At 45.0% G+C, this 14,926-nt stretch overlaps 1 protein-coding gene across 3 annotated transcripts in view; it reads left to right on the plus strand.

The window, feature by feature from the left end:
• Nucleotides 1-14,926, plus strand: part of FLNB (filamin B) — a 70,858-nt gene that overhangs the window by 45,298 nt on the left and 10,634 nt on the right. For 2 of the 3 annotated variants that reach the window (XM_062610775.1, XM_062610773.1), the window contains exons 24-38: nt 186-346; nt 926-1,093; nt 2,621-2,744; nt 3,031-3,187; nt 4,568-4,757; nt 6,311-6,558; nt 8,293-8,367; nt 9,090-9,192; nt 10,087-10,227; nt 11,830-11,958; nt 12,422-12,595; nt 12,749-12,907; nt 13,284-13,487; nt 14,016-14,168; nt 14,494-14,616. In XM_062610775.1, the coding sequence (XP_062466759.1) occupies nt 186-346; nt 926-1,093; nt 2,621-2,744; nt 3,031-3,187; nt 4,568-4,757; nt 6,311-6,558; nt 8,293-8,367; nt 9,090-9,192; nt 10,087-10,227; nt 11,830-11,958; nt 12,422-12,595; nt 12,749-12,907; nt 13,284-13,487; nt 14,016-14,168; nt 14,494-14,616 (2,309 nt within the window). The remainder of the gene's footprint in view (nt 1-185; nt 347-925; nt 1,094-2,620; nt 2,745-3,030; nt 3,188-4,567; nt 4,758-6,310; nt 6,559-8,292; nt 8,368-9,089; nt 9,193-10,086; nt 10,228-11,829; nt 11,959-12,421; nt 12,596-12,748; nt 12,908-13,283; nt 13,488-14,015; nt 14,169-14,493; nt 14,617-14,926) is intronic. The other variant, XM_062610774.1, reaches the window with a different exon arrangement.

Here is a 14,926-nt window from a genome sequence, read left to right on the forward strand (position 1 = left end):
TTGTAGGAAAATGTGAGTGAGGTTCTGCTGAATGGCTTTGCATGACAGAGCACACTGAAGGCTGGACATCAGAAGTCAGGTTATTGCTTTTCCAGTAAGGGTAAAAACGCAGCCAGAGCGTGCAAAGGCTACGAAGCTGCTGTTAGAAGCAGGTAATACTAACAGTGTGTATTTCTGTCTTGCAGAGGGGCAGGAATTGGTGGCCTTGGAATAACTGTTGAAGGACCTTCAGAGTCTAAAATTAGCTGTAAAGATAACAAGGATGGGAGCTGCAGTGCCGAATATGTTCCTTATGTTCCAGGAGACTACGATGTTAACATCACATATGGGGGAGAGCACATTCCTGGTAAGAGCTCTTGCTCAGTGGCTTTCAGAAGAGGGAAGGCATTGAGCTAAGGACTTAGGTTCCTTGGCTGCATCTCACTTGTGTTGGGGGATGTTGAGGTTTTCCTTTCTGCTTTTCCTGGGAATTCCAGCAGAAACAGAGGTGGCACTTGTTCCTCAGACCTGGGGGGGAAGTGTGGAGCCCTTTGTGCTGTGGTGTGGTAGTTTTGAGGAAGGGCTGCAGTCTCTTCTTGTTTCTGAAACAGCCTTTGTGGGGATGTGGAAGAGCCTTGTCGAGACTGTAGCACTTACAGGGGAGGAATAAAAGAGCGGGTACAGATGGTAAGACAGGGAAAGGAAGGCTGTCCCTTGGCAAATAACTGAACTGTTGAGTCTCGACAGTAAATATATGAAAGCACCATCGTTACACTTCTGGCTTTTGCAGGAGCAGAGATGTAGCGTGGAGACTGTGGGGTTGTCATTACTACCTGAGATTGAGAGATAGTAATAAGGAAGCCCAGGGAAAAGTAGGGAAAAAGACCTTTGGTTTCCTGTAACTGTTAGCTCTGTGGTGTTTAACACTTGTTGCATTAACTTCCAGGCAGCCCTTTCAAGGTTCCTGTGAAGGATGTTGTGGATCCCAGCAAGGTGAAGATAGCAGGACCAGGTCTGGGAACAGCTGTTCGAGCCAAAATCCCACAGTCCTTCACTGTAGATGCCAGCAAGGCAGGAGTAGCACCCCTTGAGGTGGTGGTGGCAGGGCCCAGAGGTAAGAACCAAAGTCCTCCATCCAGCTGTGCTGCCATCTCTGTGTTTGGGTGGGTAACATGGTCCTGGCCCTTCTTGCAAAGGTGGTGATACCACTTGAATGAGCATTTCCCTCCTGTTCATCTGGCTTATGTACCTTGACAGCTGCCTCACATGTCATGCTGTAAAAGGAGAACTGTGTCGTAGGTAGTGCTGCTTTTAGCAGTATCTCTGATGGCTGTTTCCTAATCCTCATAGCTGGGAGATGTGACATGAGTAACCACCACTGGTGAACAATTTTGACTTAGACTTAGACATCAAAAAGTAAATCCAAAGTCTCACACGTGAATTGTGACTTGGAAAAAACACTTGACTGAGTTGCAGGAGTCTCTGAAACATTGTGGAACCCCTCAGTGGTCCCCAGAGAGTGCCAAGGCTCTCGAGCAGTAGTGTTAATGATGCTTCCATTAACCTAGAAAGCTGTGTCTCAGTGGCACAGGATATTAAGCTGAAGAGGTTGGCAGTGAGTACGTATTGGCTGCAAGTCTTGCCTTGCTAGGATGTGAGAGCTGCTTCCCCACTTGATGTGTCAGGTCTCACTGCTGCAGGTGCCCCTCAGGTAACCCTTGTGTAATTGTAGCGGATGAGATGGATTCCCAGGGATAGCGTTCCCCCTTGAAAGTGATTTCGGATTTCTTTAAAGGTGATCCAAAGGGTGACACTGAGACAGGTTTGAGCTCTCCCTAACTACTGGCAATTTTGTTTCTTGGAAATCCAATTGGCAACAGCAGGAATCATCTGGAGGAGGGAGTAGGAACCAGCGGAACTGCTTTTAGGCTTTGCACGGCAACTATACGTTTCTTTTGTGCTTGCTTTACTGCTAATCCTTCCTGTGTTTTAAAGCCAACTCATAATTGTAGACTGCTTTGTGTGTTGATCTGAACTGGTATGACATGTAATCTGCTATAGAGTTAGCTTAATGCAAATTGAAATAATTGATCCTGCTTTCTTAGGACTTTGGCAGCTTGCAGGGCTCTCTTGCCTAGGCAGCAAGCTTCCCTTTCCAAATACCTGGTTGTGAAAGACTCTGTGAATGCTACACATCAACTGGCTTTAGGGCTCAGTTCTGTGCAATGAATCCTAGTAACAGTATATAATCTTGTAAATGACAGTTCAGGCAGTTATAACCATTACTCATTTTTTTCTCAAAAGATCTTCAGTGTATTCTGAGCAATTGTTTGTGACCTGGGCTGCACAGAAAGCAGGTTTTTCTCCAGTATTTTCATGCTAGTTTTTGTTTACAGTCAGAAGATGAGAGCCCAGAGAGTGGATAACAAATCTATCTCAAGTCAGTGGCTATTCAATACAATATAAGGGAAATCGATCACTGGTCTATGTCCATTGCCTTTATTCAAATACAAAATAAAGGAAATTTAGCCTGTTGCAAGCTGTAAATGAGCAGTGCATCTTGGAGCTTTGTGCAGCAAATGGCTGGTGAGGAACTGAGTTTTAATAGCACAGCTGAGAAAACTGTCTGTTGCTTTTTTAGGAGTTGTGGGGCCTGTTAATGTAGTAGACAATGGAGATGGCACCCACACGGTGGTGTACACCCCTACGCAAGAGGGGCCCTATATGATCTCTGTCAAATATGCTGATGAAGAGATTCCTCGCAGGTAAGGTGATGAAGATGAAATTTATCTTCATTTAAATCATCTAAGTTTAATGAACTGAAGATTCAGTGACCTGATTGTGCTCCCCCAGCACATGAGCACCATTTAAGGGCTAGCTGTGGTCCTTTCTACTAACCAGTGCAGCTCTTTGCACAACTTCAAGGTTCAGCAGTTCTTTGAACCTGCTGCACCTGTCGTAGAGATGCTGCAGGAGAGGTGTATCCACACCTCAGTGTGTACTGCAGCAACTGGCTTAGGAGGAGGGGGCAGTAACAGGTTTTCCTTTAAGTCCCTTCAAGGTGAAGGTGCTTCCTACGTATGATGCCAGTAAAGTGACAGCGAGTGGACCAGGTCTCAGTTCCTATGGCATACCAGCCAGCCTGCCTGTGGAGTTCGCTGTGGATGCTAAGGATGCTGGGCAGGGACTCCTGGCTGTACAAATCACTGTAAGTAGCTACAGAACGAAGCAGGGGTGGAAACATCCTGTTCCAGGTGGGTGCGAGTGGCTCCTATCAAAAGGGTCCACAGCTCTTGGCTCTTGGTTAACCTTACACTCTGCAAATGCCCAAAATGAGAGAAATAGTGTCTTGTAAGATTATGAAAATGCTGGAATTTGAAATGGAGACAGCCTTCTAGCAAGGCTGGCTCGTCAACAAGGCCATGAGATAACATCCACACAGCATTACATGAGGATAAATTAACAAACAAGTCTCCCTCAAGGTTGCCAAAAGTCGTAAGTTGCTTAAGGAGATACTACAGGAATGTTTTTATTTGACCTTGTTACTGCTCTCCCTGAAATTTCTGGTGCCTGGACTCTGTGTCCTCAGCAGAGAGGTCCCTGGCTAGTGGGCCATAAAGCATATTTCTTAGCTGTGGCATGCCGAGGTCATGGCATGGCCGGTTGTACTTGCCCTTCTGCATTCTTGTTCCTGTACTCTCCTGCTGGCTGCTCAGTTGTAAAGCAGTTGCCTTTATTCTGGCATGCAAGTGGGCTCTTAAAAGATCCAAAATACTTATCAGAGCTCCTAGTCTGGCCATGGCTTTGAAGTTCCACAATTCCTGCACGGTGGGAGTGCATAGGTGATCCTCCTCACAGCATTTGTTTGCTTCTTGTTCTGATCTATTGAATGTCAGATGTTTCACAAGCCTTGCTAAAAGAAGTAAGCTCTTTCATGCTGTACCTAAAATATCAAATCCTGTGCAGCTTACACTAGTAGTGTGTTAAGGGATAAAATACAGAGTGGGGTCAACATGTGGTTCCCTGTATGCAGACCTGGAAGACTTTCTAAAATGCTTCATGATTTACAGCTGACGAGTTGTGCTGAAAGCTGAGGCTTGAAGTATCTCTCAGAAACATGCAGAGTGATGATCTCGGTTGTAGATACAAAAGCTTAATGCTGAAGCTCAGATCTCTGTTGTTTATATATCTCTTTAATTCTTGTATTCAGTCTGGCTTTTAATCTGTGCCTCAGGACCCAGGAAATGTTCTTCGTTTCCAGCAGCGATATGACAATGAGGCCCAAAACTTCTTCCAATTAATATAGAGTTCGTTAAAACTGCTTGCTGCATCTTATAAACGTTCTTTTATCAAACAAAGGGTAGTTAATAATAGCACTGATTGTTTTATAGTGGTCTGATACCTTTTTGCTCCTAATAGTCTATTCCTTGTACTAGTCCTTGAGTGAAATATATTTAGCCCTCAAAAAGCTGCAGTTCTGTATTTGTTTCAGGCTATCTAAACATGGTTGTGAACAGATTTTCTGCCCTGCTAAAGGAATTCATAACTAACTTCATAGTGGCTAAATCTTCTGTTTTGCACTCCTCAGGACCAAGAGGGCAAACCCAAGAGAGTGGACATTCATGACAACAAGGATGGCACTTACACAGTCACCTATGTCCCTGACAAAACAGGACGCTATACGATTGGTGTTAAGTACGGTGGAGATGATATCCCATCCTCTCCCTATCGGATCCGGGCATCTCCAGCTGGGGATGCCAGCAAGTGTTTGGCCACAGGTGAGTGCTGGCTTTTTTCTGTTGCTGTTGGTTATGCTTGGTAAAGCTGCCTTCTGAGCATGGTACAGTTGATGTAAGGGGGGTAGAAGATGCTAGAGAGTTGTGTAATCCAGCTGCTCTTACAAGAGTGTTTTCCCAATGATAAAGAGTATCCACCCGGTCGGTGAGCAGGAATCTCTTGCAGTCTCTAGCAAAATCTTTCAATCTGCCTGGGTGGTTATAAACAGCCAGATGCAACTGAAGTCTGATGCTTGTTTTGGCCTAGATAAATCCTGCTGAGAAATGCAGTGAGGTTGATTTAAAAAGAACACATCTGCACATGTTCACTACATGATGCTCCTCGCACTGTGAGTGTTGCAAGAAGTTTTTGTTCCCAGCAAACCCAGAATTAATTCCAAGGATGTAAATACAACTTGGGCTGGCCACTACAGCACGTTGCCACCTCCCAGCCACCTAAAGGCTGCTTCCAGGGAGCAGAAGTGACAGGAACTAGTTACAAGAATGGCACTGAACGTTAAATCCTCTGATTTTAAAATAAACAAGGTGAGACCAAATTGAACAGGGAAACTTAATCTCTAGTGGCAGACCTTTGAAAGAGCCCCGACACGGTGCTCACCTGCGTCGTTCAGTTGGAGCATACCTGCTGCCTGTCCAGCAGCTGACTGCTTTCAGGCCTGCTTAAACAGAAATGTATTCCTGGCACAATGGAAAAGAGAGAGCAGGTATCCCCTTTGCTTCAAAATTTGTTTAAAAGAGGCCTTAATGGCTGAATGTGATACTCTTCCAAGCAAATTAAATTGCTAATAGTTCAAAATAACTGTAATGGAGGTTACTCTCAGACGCCAGCTTAAATTTCCTCTTTCCAAGAGGTGCCTCTGACTCTCTGCTGTAAAGCTGAAATACAATCACTGTAGGAGTAGATGCTGGAATACTGTCAAGGCATTAAACTGGCAGGTTCATTGCCACTTGAAAATGAACCATTTACCTGGTAACAAGTGCTGGTCAAAAGCAGGAGTATTAAGTACGTACTGCAAATAAGACTTAATAGTCGTCATTTAAACACAGCTTTCTTTAGGCTGGATCGGATTGCTACAATTTGAGCATTGTTTCATGATATTCTGTTCTTTTTGGATGTGTCTCAGAACAGTGGAAAATCATTTGTGGGTAATGTAGGAGGAAGCATGGCCATGGCTACTACTGTGCCCTTTTATAGCTGCTTACAGAGTGAGGTTTGTGTTAAAGCGGTGACAGCTGAGTCGCTGGCCAGGAAGATGGTGCCTTTGGCCCTGCATAAAGGAGTATGATGATAAGAGCACGGGTTAAGGCACTGCTTTCTTCAAACTTAGCTTTTTTCCCCTCTGTTCTCATTCAGCCTCTCTGACTGCAGAGGAGAAGGAAAGCTGGTGCCTGGCTCTTCATGCCCCTGTGCTGATCAACACTATTAACCTCCCTTGTTATATGGTGTCTTGGGGCCATGCTTCCTAGGTGCTTGTGGGTGTCCTGCCTAGAAAAAATATTCCCTGAGCACTTTCTGTAACTAAATTGCCTTGTAGGTCCTGGAATTGCACCCACTGTGAAGACTGGTGAAGAGGTTGGTTTTGTGGTAGATGCTAAATCAGCAGGGAAGGGAAAAGTGACGTGCACCGTCCTGACACCAGATGGGACAGAAGCTGAAGCAGATGTTGTTGAAAATGAGGATGGGACTTACGATATCTTTTACACCGCTGCCAAACCAGGAACCTATGTGATTTATGTCCGCTTTGGTGGGGTGGACATTCCCAACAGCCCATTCACCGTCATGGTAAGCCAGCTCTGCTCCGGAAATACCTCCCACTCGGATTCCTGCTGCCACATTTTATTTAGTGATAGGTTAACTCTGTGTGTAAATGTTTCTTTAGGCATTCATTAGACTGCTAGGAGCTAATGAATCCTTGTTACATGCAGAGCTTGTTTTGAGCAGGCACTACAGTTAAGTGAAGAGGGATAGAAGCCACCACAAGATGAAGACATGGCTTCTTTGAACAAATGAATTTTTCATTTCCTGACCATGTAGTTCCTGTTCTAAATGATGTAAGGGTGGTTGTAATCAGCTTCTACAACTAATTACTTCAGCTCTCGTCAGATACAGTGCTCTGACTTGTCTGCGTCTCTTTATAATGTTGACTGAAAAATAAGGAATGGTCTGCTGGCAGATCCCAGGGAAGCAGGCTGTTAGCTCACACTTAAAAATGATTTGCAAGTGCTAGTTAAACTGTTATAGACAAATCACTCTCCTTCTCACCATGTTCCTTCCAGTGTGCAGTACTTCAGCGTGTTTAGATTTAAAAAGCAAACAAAACCATAGCCGTCCCGAGGAGCAGATTAGGTGCCTCTCAGGGCTCACAGAAGCCCTTCATGTGAAGAACAGCTCTCTGTGTTGGGAAAACAAGTCTTAGACTTGTAATCTCAGCTGAGGGGGCTTCCAGCACATCTCAGTCCATGAAGCCAGATGGCTGTATTTGTGCTGGGTCCGGCTGGAGCTTGCAGGCAAGTCCCTGGTGCCAGGCACAGTGGCTCTTCCTACCTGCCACTCTGGAGGATTGTTGCTGGTGTCTCTGAAGGTGTCTGCAAGAAAAATGACTCCCTTGGTCACTGCTCAAAGCTCACCACAGGAAATGCCTCTTGAGGTCAGGGAGCCCGCTCCCAGCCAGCCAAAATTCCCACTTCCTAGCTGACTGATACAGTACATGTTTGACTTGGGTGTCTCAGCTGGGAACACAGAACAGCAAAGCAGCAGTATTTCTGTTTTGCATTGGTTTTCCAGTGGAGTCTTCCCATGTATATGTTTCCAGTGGATTATTTTGTGTGGATGGTTTGCAGTGGTGTGAACGGGCAGTAGTGAGCCCAGCAGAGCTGTGTTGCCTGAGTGTAAGCTCCAGCCTCTCTCGTTGGGTGAAGTGGGGGAGATGGGGAATTTACAAGTCATCCTCTTGGCATGCCTGGTGGGAAGGGAGGCTGCACCAAGGGAAAACACATTTGATGCCTTGACAACGCTATCCCAGCAGTGAATCAGAAGAATAGCTTTGCAGCTATGACTTGACATGGGCTGGGTCAGTCACCCAAGTGCATGAACTGGGAGCAGCCTTCCCGTGGCAACAGCCCTCCTGCCTCCTGGCTCGCTCACTGTGCTGTGCTTGGAGACTTGCGTCTTAGGTGTAAACCTTTCAATTCCCTCCCTGCACCAGACCCATAGAAAAGCAACTCTGAAATTCAATTCCACCAGTGTTTAGGCACTGCTTCCAGCTTCCCTTCCAAGCTCCCAGCAACAGCACATACCGGCTGGTGTCTTCCCCCCATGCCCAATGCTTGTGGATCCAGGCAATGTCCCAGCTCCCTGGCTGAATTTAGGATCCTTGCAACGGTGAGAGGACTGGGAGGGCTTCATGGTGGGAGGAAGGTGTTGAGCAGCTTGGAAGGAGCTGCAAGTTCTGTACTGTGAAAGGCAGGACTGCCTCCATGCCGGAATAACAGCTAACCTGCCTTTACCCCTGCCCAGGCTGTAGATGCAGATGATGCTGCCGTGCGGTCGCAGGAGCCAGTGGGCGCCTCCCCCCCCGGATTCCGCCCTTGGGTACACAATTTTTACATTTTTCAGCTATTTTTCCCCATCTGTGTTCCATTCCAGATGACAGCCCGCTTCTTGGGACTGCTTGAATTGCTCTGGTCATTGTGTTCATTCTTTCTGTTTGATGAATTGTTCTTGGGATCCACACCTTGTTTTTTCTTTGCTGCTTGAAGGGAGTCTTCAAATAAACTCTCATTTAAACACGAAGAGGATCGTTACACCTACAGCAGCTTCTACTTCTGCAATGTCTACTGTTGGCAAAAGCAACCCAAATGCATCGCTTTGTTTTCACAGTCAAATAGCACAGTGTCTTGAGTCCAGAGTCGCATTGTGAAACTTGTTTCTTTTGTCCATTTTGTGTTGCAATCACTCTGCCCCATTCAAAAATCACTTTCTCTTCCAGGCCTTAAGCAACTAAATCCTTTCAGATGGAGCCACTTTGGGTCTTGTGTGCGCTACATTGTGTTCCATCCCTTTGTGTTCCATTTTATCTCTCACTTTATTCCAGCATGTCTTCCATTGATTCCGTGTTTGATTCGCTCTGCTCTGTGGTGTGGTGGTGTTGCGAAGGAGAGCTTGGCCAGACGCTGCTCTGGTTGAGCCCAGTCCTGTTGCTGCTGCGATAATCACCGCACGCTCTCTTCTGCTTGTGCTCACGGTGGAGTTGCTCAGTGTTCGTTTGGGTCTACCCTCCTTTCTGAAATGACCCATCCTTTTGCTTCCTTTAGGTCACAGAAGAAGCGTATGTCCCGGTTGGAGACATGAACGGCATGGGATTCAGGCCCTTTGATATGGTTATCCCTTTTGCCGTAAGGAAAGGAGAAATAACAGGTACCTGGAGTATGCGTAGCCTCTGGGGGCAGTTTTGCTTTTTATGAGCATGTTTATCCATTTGCAGCTAGCAGTCTGGGTGGTCTAGACGGCATGTGGGGAATGATTGTATCCTGCCAGCAATTTGGTTGTTTAATTTCACATCAGGTGGCACCCACTGAGGGATGAGTAGGATACGCCCTGCTGATGGTGTGAGTTAAATGAGGGGATTCTTGGTGCTGCCGTGGTCCTCAGTGCTAGGCTATGAGCTACTGCACCGTAGGACCTATTGCTGCTTTTTCCCCTCTGAAGTAGCTACCTGCATCCTTGATAAGCTCCATTATTTATTTTGTGCAGGTGCTGCAAAACAGTCTAATCCTGCATTCCTGTCATATACCTCCTCCAAAACAGGTGACCCCTCTTCCACAGGTCTGGCAGCTGAGAGCATCACCCCAGTAATGCCCCAGGTGTACTAACCTTCACACACGGGCTGTGTCACCTCCTGCCCTCTAGCTCAGCAGTCCCATCCCAAGCCCTGGAATGTCCCTGCTGAAGGGACAGTCGATCTTTCCTTTATAAAGGAGCTGCTGGAGAGGGAACACCTTGTGACGAGGTAGATCAGAGCTTCCCTGGGACTGGCTGTGGAATTTTCAGTGGCTGAAGCAAATAGCTCTGCCTGTAGAGTTTGTCAGGTCACAGGACTGTTTGCCAGATGTCTACCACTGTGTTGCATTCATGTAGCTTAAGTAGATAACATGTCTGGTTAGTGTTCCCATTCGTCTCCTATTTGTGCCTGTGGGTAAGGAATTTAACAATTTAAAATGCTTGTTTTAAATGGCCAGACAATTCTTTGTGGGTGGGAGAGGGGGAGCAGGCGGCTTCTCCTTCTGTAACTCCCATGGTGGCTTTTTGTAGGTGAAGTACACATGCCCTCTGGAAAGACAGATACTCCAGATATTGTGGATAACAAAGATGGCACAGTAACAGTGAGATATGCTCCTATGGAGGTCGGGCTGCACGAAATGCACATAAAGTATATGGGAAAGCACATCCCAGGTGAGTCTGACAAAGCAGGTGAGGAAAATCCAAGTGCAGTGTCCTAGGGATGTATCTGCTCCCTGGTGAGGTTTCTATAGCTTACTTGTATACACTGCAGTAAGAACTGCCTGAGATGTCTTACTATTCAGCAGCAGTTCATCTGCAAGCAGTCTAGAGAGCAACTAAAGCAAAGGAGTAAGTGCTGGCACATGTGAGCCTCCATTGTGGTTTAATAGTACCAGCCAGGCTTAAAATGGAGCTTAGTTTTGGAAACCAGCTTTTGTGGCATTTTTATTATGAAGAAGAAACGTACAATTTTCTAACCACCATTTTTTTCAGGTTGAAATTTACTGCCATGCTGCTCAACAAAACTAGTGGGTACAGTGTATGTTTATCCTTAAAACTGCATTGGCATAAAATCTCCAATCTGTGGGGAGGACTCAGTGGCTAAAACACTATAGTTACTCTTTCCATTTCATTGCAATAAAATAAAACACACATGCACACTAAGCTGTAATCTTCCTTTCTTCCTGGCTGCTTCTTAACAAGCAGAAACCACTGCCTTTCATTCCTTTTCTCTTCTCTTCTTTTGTCCTTACTTCACCAGCTCCCCAGCTGAAGCTGTGCCTTGCCTGGAGGCTGGCGCTGCCCCACAGTTCTCTAGGCATGCTGCTGCATGGGGCCAGGACAAAAAGGGGCAGATCTGTAGAAGAATGTGTAGACATGAGATAAAATACCTTCAGCACTGCCTGAACTGGGCTGCTGGTTCTGTTTCAGAAACAAAGGTTAACTTTGATTGAAGCAGGAGGCTCAATAACTTTGATGCATGGTGCTACTTCAGTATCTTCAGCACTTTGTATGTATATAGCACCTCCATAGGTGCCAAGCTGTTGGATGTATTGGTTCAGTAAGACCATCACCCTGCACCTGGACAGGATGATGTGCTGTAATGTTTCCTTCTTGAAGGCTGTCATGAATCAAACTTGCTACTTTCACAGCTGCAAAATCTAGCTTTGGCCTTAAGAGCTATCTGTGCCTTTTTTTGAAACCACTGTTGGCTATTGGTGACTGTACTTTTTGTTCTTGTGCATCAGCTTAGCTAATCTGAGGCTGACAAATACGGTTTTGGATACCCTTCAAATTTGCTAGTTCAGGTTCATTGAGTCTGACAATGTGCTGTGCTATTTTCTAATTCTGAGCTACTAAAATTCAGGATCTGTGCCTGAACTGAAAGCCTGCTTCTGAGTCATGTTCTGATTTAATGTGCTAAAAATAAACTTGTAATGAATAGGACCCTTTACAGCATCATTGAAGCTTATCTCTGGTAATTTGAGTAGCACTTACTTTGTCATGACTGAATGTGGAACAAATTGTGGCGAAGTATCTTTTGGAAATTAAAAGGGGAGGCTTATCCATTTTTTTTGAGTACATTATAGTCACATAAAGGTTCTTCAAGTATTAAGTAGTGGGAATGGTACTGAAGAGCATGGGTGTCAGTAAGCATAAGATCCTGTTGGGTTAGAGCAGTTCAATGTCTGTTTTGTTCTTGCAGTCCAGGCCACTCATCCTTCTTCTTTTGTTTGTTCCCCCCACCTCCCCTTTTTTTTCTTTTTCCTGTAGAGAGCCCTCTGCAGTTCTATGTGAATTATCCAAACAGCGGCAGTGTGTCTGCTTATGGGCCTGGCCTCATTTATGGGGTTGCAAATAAACCAGCAACTTTCACCATTGTCACAGAAGATGCAGGAGAGGGTAAGTCTGTTCTTTAAAGTCATCCTACCCTAAACTAGGAGCTTCTTGGAAGTTAGGTGCATCAGTGTTGACTTGTGTTAGTCTGTCCAACTGTAAATCTCTGGTGTGATGCAAATGACTTGTGCAAATATAAGGTTGTAACTTGCAGTAAAAACTGTTCTACTACCTCTTCCTGATAGTTGATGTACCCTGTGGTACAGGGTGCAAATGGTATGTTAAATTAAAAATAAACTGAAGGCAGTTTAGATACAGTGGATGTTGACTCACTGTTAGGTAAATCTAGCAGACTAAATAGAGCTTTGGTCTTAGTGGATTGGCTTGAGCTCCTTTTACTGCCTTTCTTTGAAAACATGCATCTAAGCTGCATTTTCAGTACCAAGCACTGGATCTTCCCCTTTGGACCAGGTCTTTGGACTTGGTATACACAAAGATGTACGTAAGTGCTGTTCTCCTTGTTTCCTAGGTGGGCTGGACTTGGCTATTGAAGGACCTTCAAAAGCAGAGATCAGCTGCATTGATAACAAAGACGGGACATGCACAGTCACGTACCTGCCTACTCTACCTGGGAACTACAGCATCCTGGTCAAGTACAACGACAAACACATCCCAGGCAGTCCATTCACGGCCAAGATCACAGGTATGAAGTTTAGACTTCTGGAAGCACTTCATAATGAAAATTAACCTCTGATAACATGAAGGACCTGGTTTGTGGCTGAAACGTGAAGTCCCTTGACTTGTTCTGCACTTAACTTTGTGATAATTTCTACTCATTTCTCTTTTGTGTATTCAGATGATAACAGAAGACGGTCCCAGGTTAAGCTTGGTTCTGCTGCTGACTTTTTGTTGGACATCAATGAGACTGATCTCAGTCTCCTGACAGCCACCATTAAAGCCCCATCAGGTCGTGATGAGCCTTGTCTTCTGAAGAGGCTACCCAATAACCACATTGGTAAGCTCTGACAGTCATGAGCTGAGAAGGTAGTATAGTAGAGTCTACTCCAGTTTGCTTTGCTACATAAAATGACTCACTTCCCTGTGCCTTCCTAGAAGAGTATTGTCAAACTAAGTAGCTGAAGTTGTTTGGTACCATTGGCCAAAGACAGAAGAGTATGAAAAATGACCTCTTGTGTTAGCTTGCAGGTTGTGATTGAAGTACTTCTCGTCAGCATATGTGAATGGCTTTGTGGCCCAACTGAGAGCAGTATGTCAACATGTATAAAGAGGGTGCTCTTTCAGTATTTCACTTCTTGGTGTGATTAAGGCATTTGAATCAAGTATAAATGCATAAAAAGTGAGTAAGTTTGTCACATTTCTCTGCTTCGTAGGAATCTCATTCATTCCACGAGAAGTGGGAGAACATCTGGTTAGCATCAAGAAAAACGGGAGTCATGTACCAAACAGCCCTGTAACAATCATGGTGGTCCAGTCTGAGATAGGAGACGCCAGACGAGCAAGAGTTTTTGGACGTGGCTTGGTAGAAGGACGAACCTTTGAAATGTGTGATTTCATTGTAGATACAAGAGATGCAGGTTAGTTCCATCACAAAGGGACTGTGAGATGCTATGGGAGATGTGTTAAGCATGCACAGTCATTATTGCTTGTTATTAACTACAGGCATTGCTGTTAACTTCTAAAATGCTTTGTGTTGTCTTGGCGGATGTCTTCTGTTATAGCCAAAGCGCTGTCACTGAGACACTGATGAAGCTTTTCTTTCATTTGATTGTGCTTGTTCTGGTGGTGGTGTGTACAGCAACAAGGAAATGAGGAAGATATTTCCCTTTTGGTTTAATGTGGAGCCTTGGCCACAGTCTTTCAAGCTAACTTCACAACATTAATTAAATTAAAGACATATGGTCAGAGCATTTTAGATGCTGAATGCATTCTTTACTTTGAATATGCACTAAGGACTACGAAAATGTTGTTATGGTATCATGCAACTCCCATATGTCTGCTGTGGTGCAAACCTACTGGCTAGCTACTGCTATGGTTTTGGACTATTTTATGTCAAATTTATAATAGGACTATGGAAATCTGAGGCTAACTTAGCTGTATTGTAGGTTATGGCGGGATCTCACTGGCAGTTGAAGGACCCAGCAAGGTAGATATCCAAACTGAAGACCTAGAGGATGGAACTTGCAAAGTGTCCTATTTTCCAACTGTACCTGGCGTGTACATTGTGTCCACTAAATTTGCAGATGAACATATTCCAGGTAAGCAGAAGCATTGGGAACTTTGTGGTTAGTAGACAACCAGGTAGTAGACTACCTATCTGGCCAGTGCACTGGAGCTGCAGGTGGTTCGTGTCATCTGGCTTGGACCGTAAGTCTCAAAGATTCAAGAAGGTCCTACCAGTACCCTCCACAAGCAGCAGCAATCCAAGTTCTGGTAACATGGATGTATTTCACTTGGACCTGACTGCTAGCTGGCTCTAAAACTTCTCCTATGATCCACTACAATTCAGAGAAAGCTTTCATGCCTCCCCCTGATGCAGTGTGTAATGAGCAGAGGACGAATGACTTGCTGTGGTACTTACAGGCAGCCCATTTACTGTGAAGATAAGTGGTGAAGGAAGAGTTAAGGAGAGCATCACACGAACAAGACGGGCTCCGTCTGTTGCAACAGTAGGAAGCATATGTGATCTGAACCTAAAAATTCCAGGTAACCAATGTTGTCATCCTCATAACCATAACTTACACTTGTATAGCTTGGGTCTACCTGAAGCAATAGAAGTAGGAACTTCAGTGTTGTTAAGACATCCTCATATAAAGATAGTTGAGGAAAGAGACCCTGGTAGTGTGGTCTCTCTGAAGGGTTAAAAATAAACATAAACTTGATTAGCATATAGGGAAATAAGTATCCGGGAGGCCTTAATCTATTCTGTGTCCAGGAGGCTGGAGAATGGGTTGCACAGCTCACCCTGTCTCCAGGGTTTTAAGATCATCTTGTTGGCTGATAAGTGTTTGTACTG

The sequence above is a fragment of the Pezoporus occidentalis genome, unplaced genomic scaffold (assembly GCF_034315485.1).
Source record: "Pezoporus occidentalis ecotype Australia unplaced genomic scaffold, CSIRO_AGI_Poc_V1 ctg149, whole genome shotgun sequence".
Taxonomy (NCBI): Eukaryota; Metazoa; Chordata; class Aves; order Psittaciformes; family Psittacidae; genus Pezoporus; species Pezoporus occidentalis.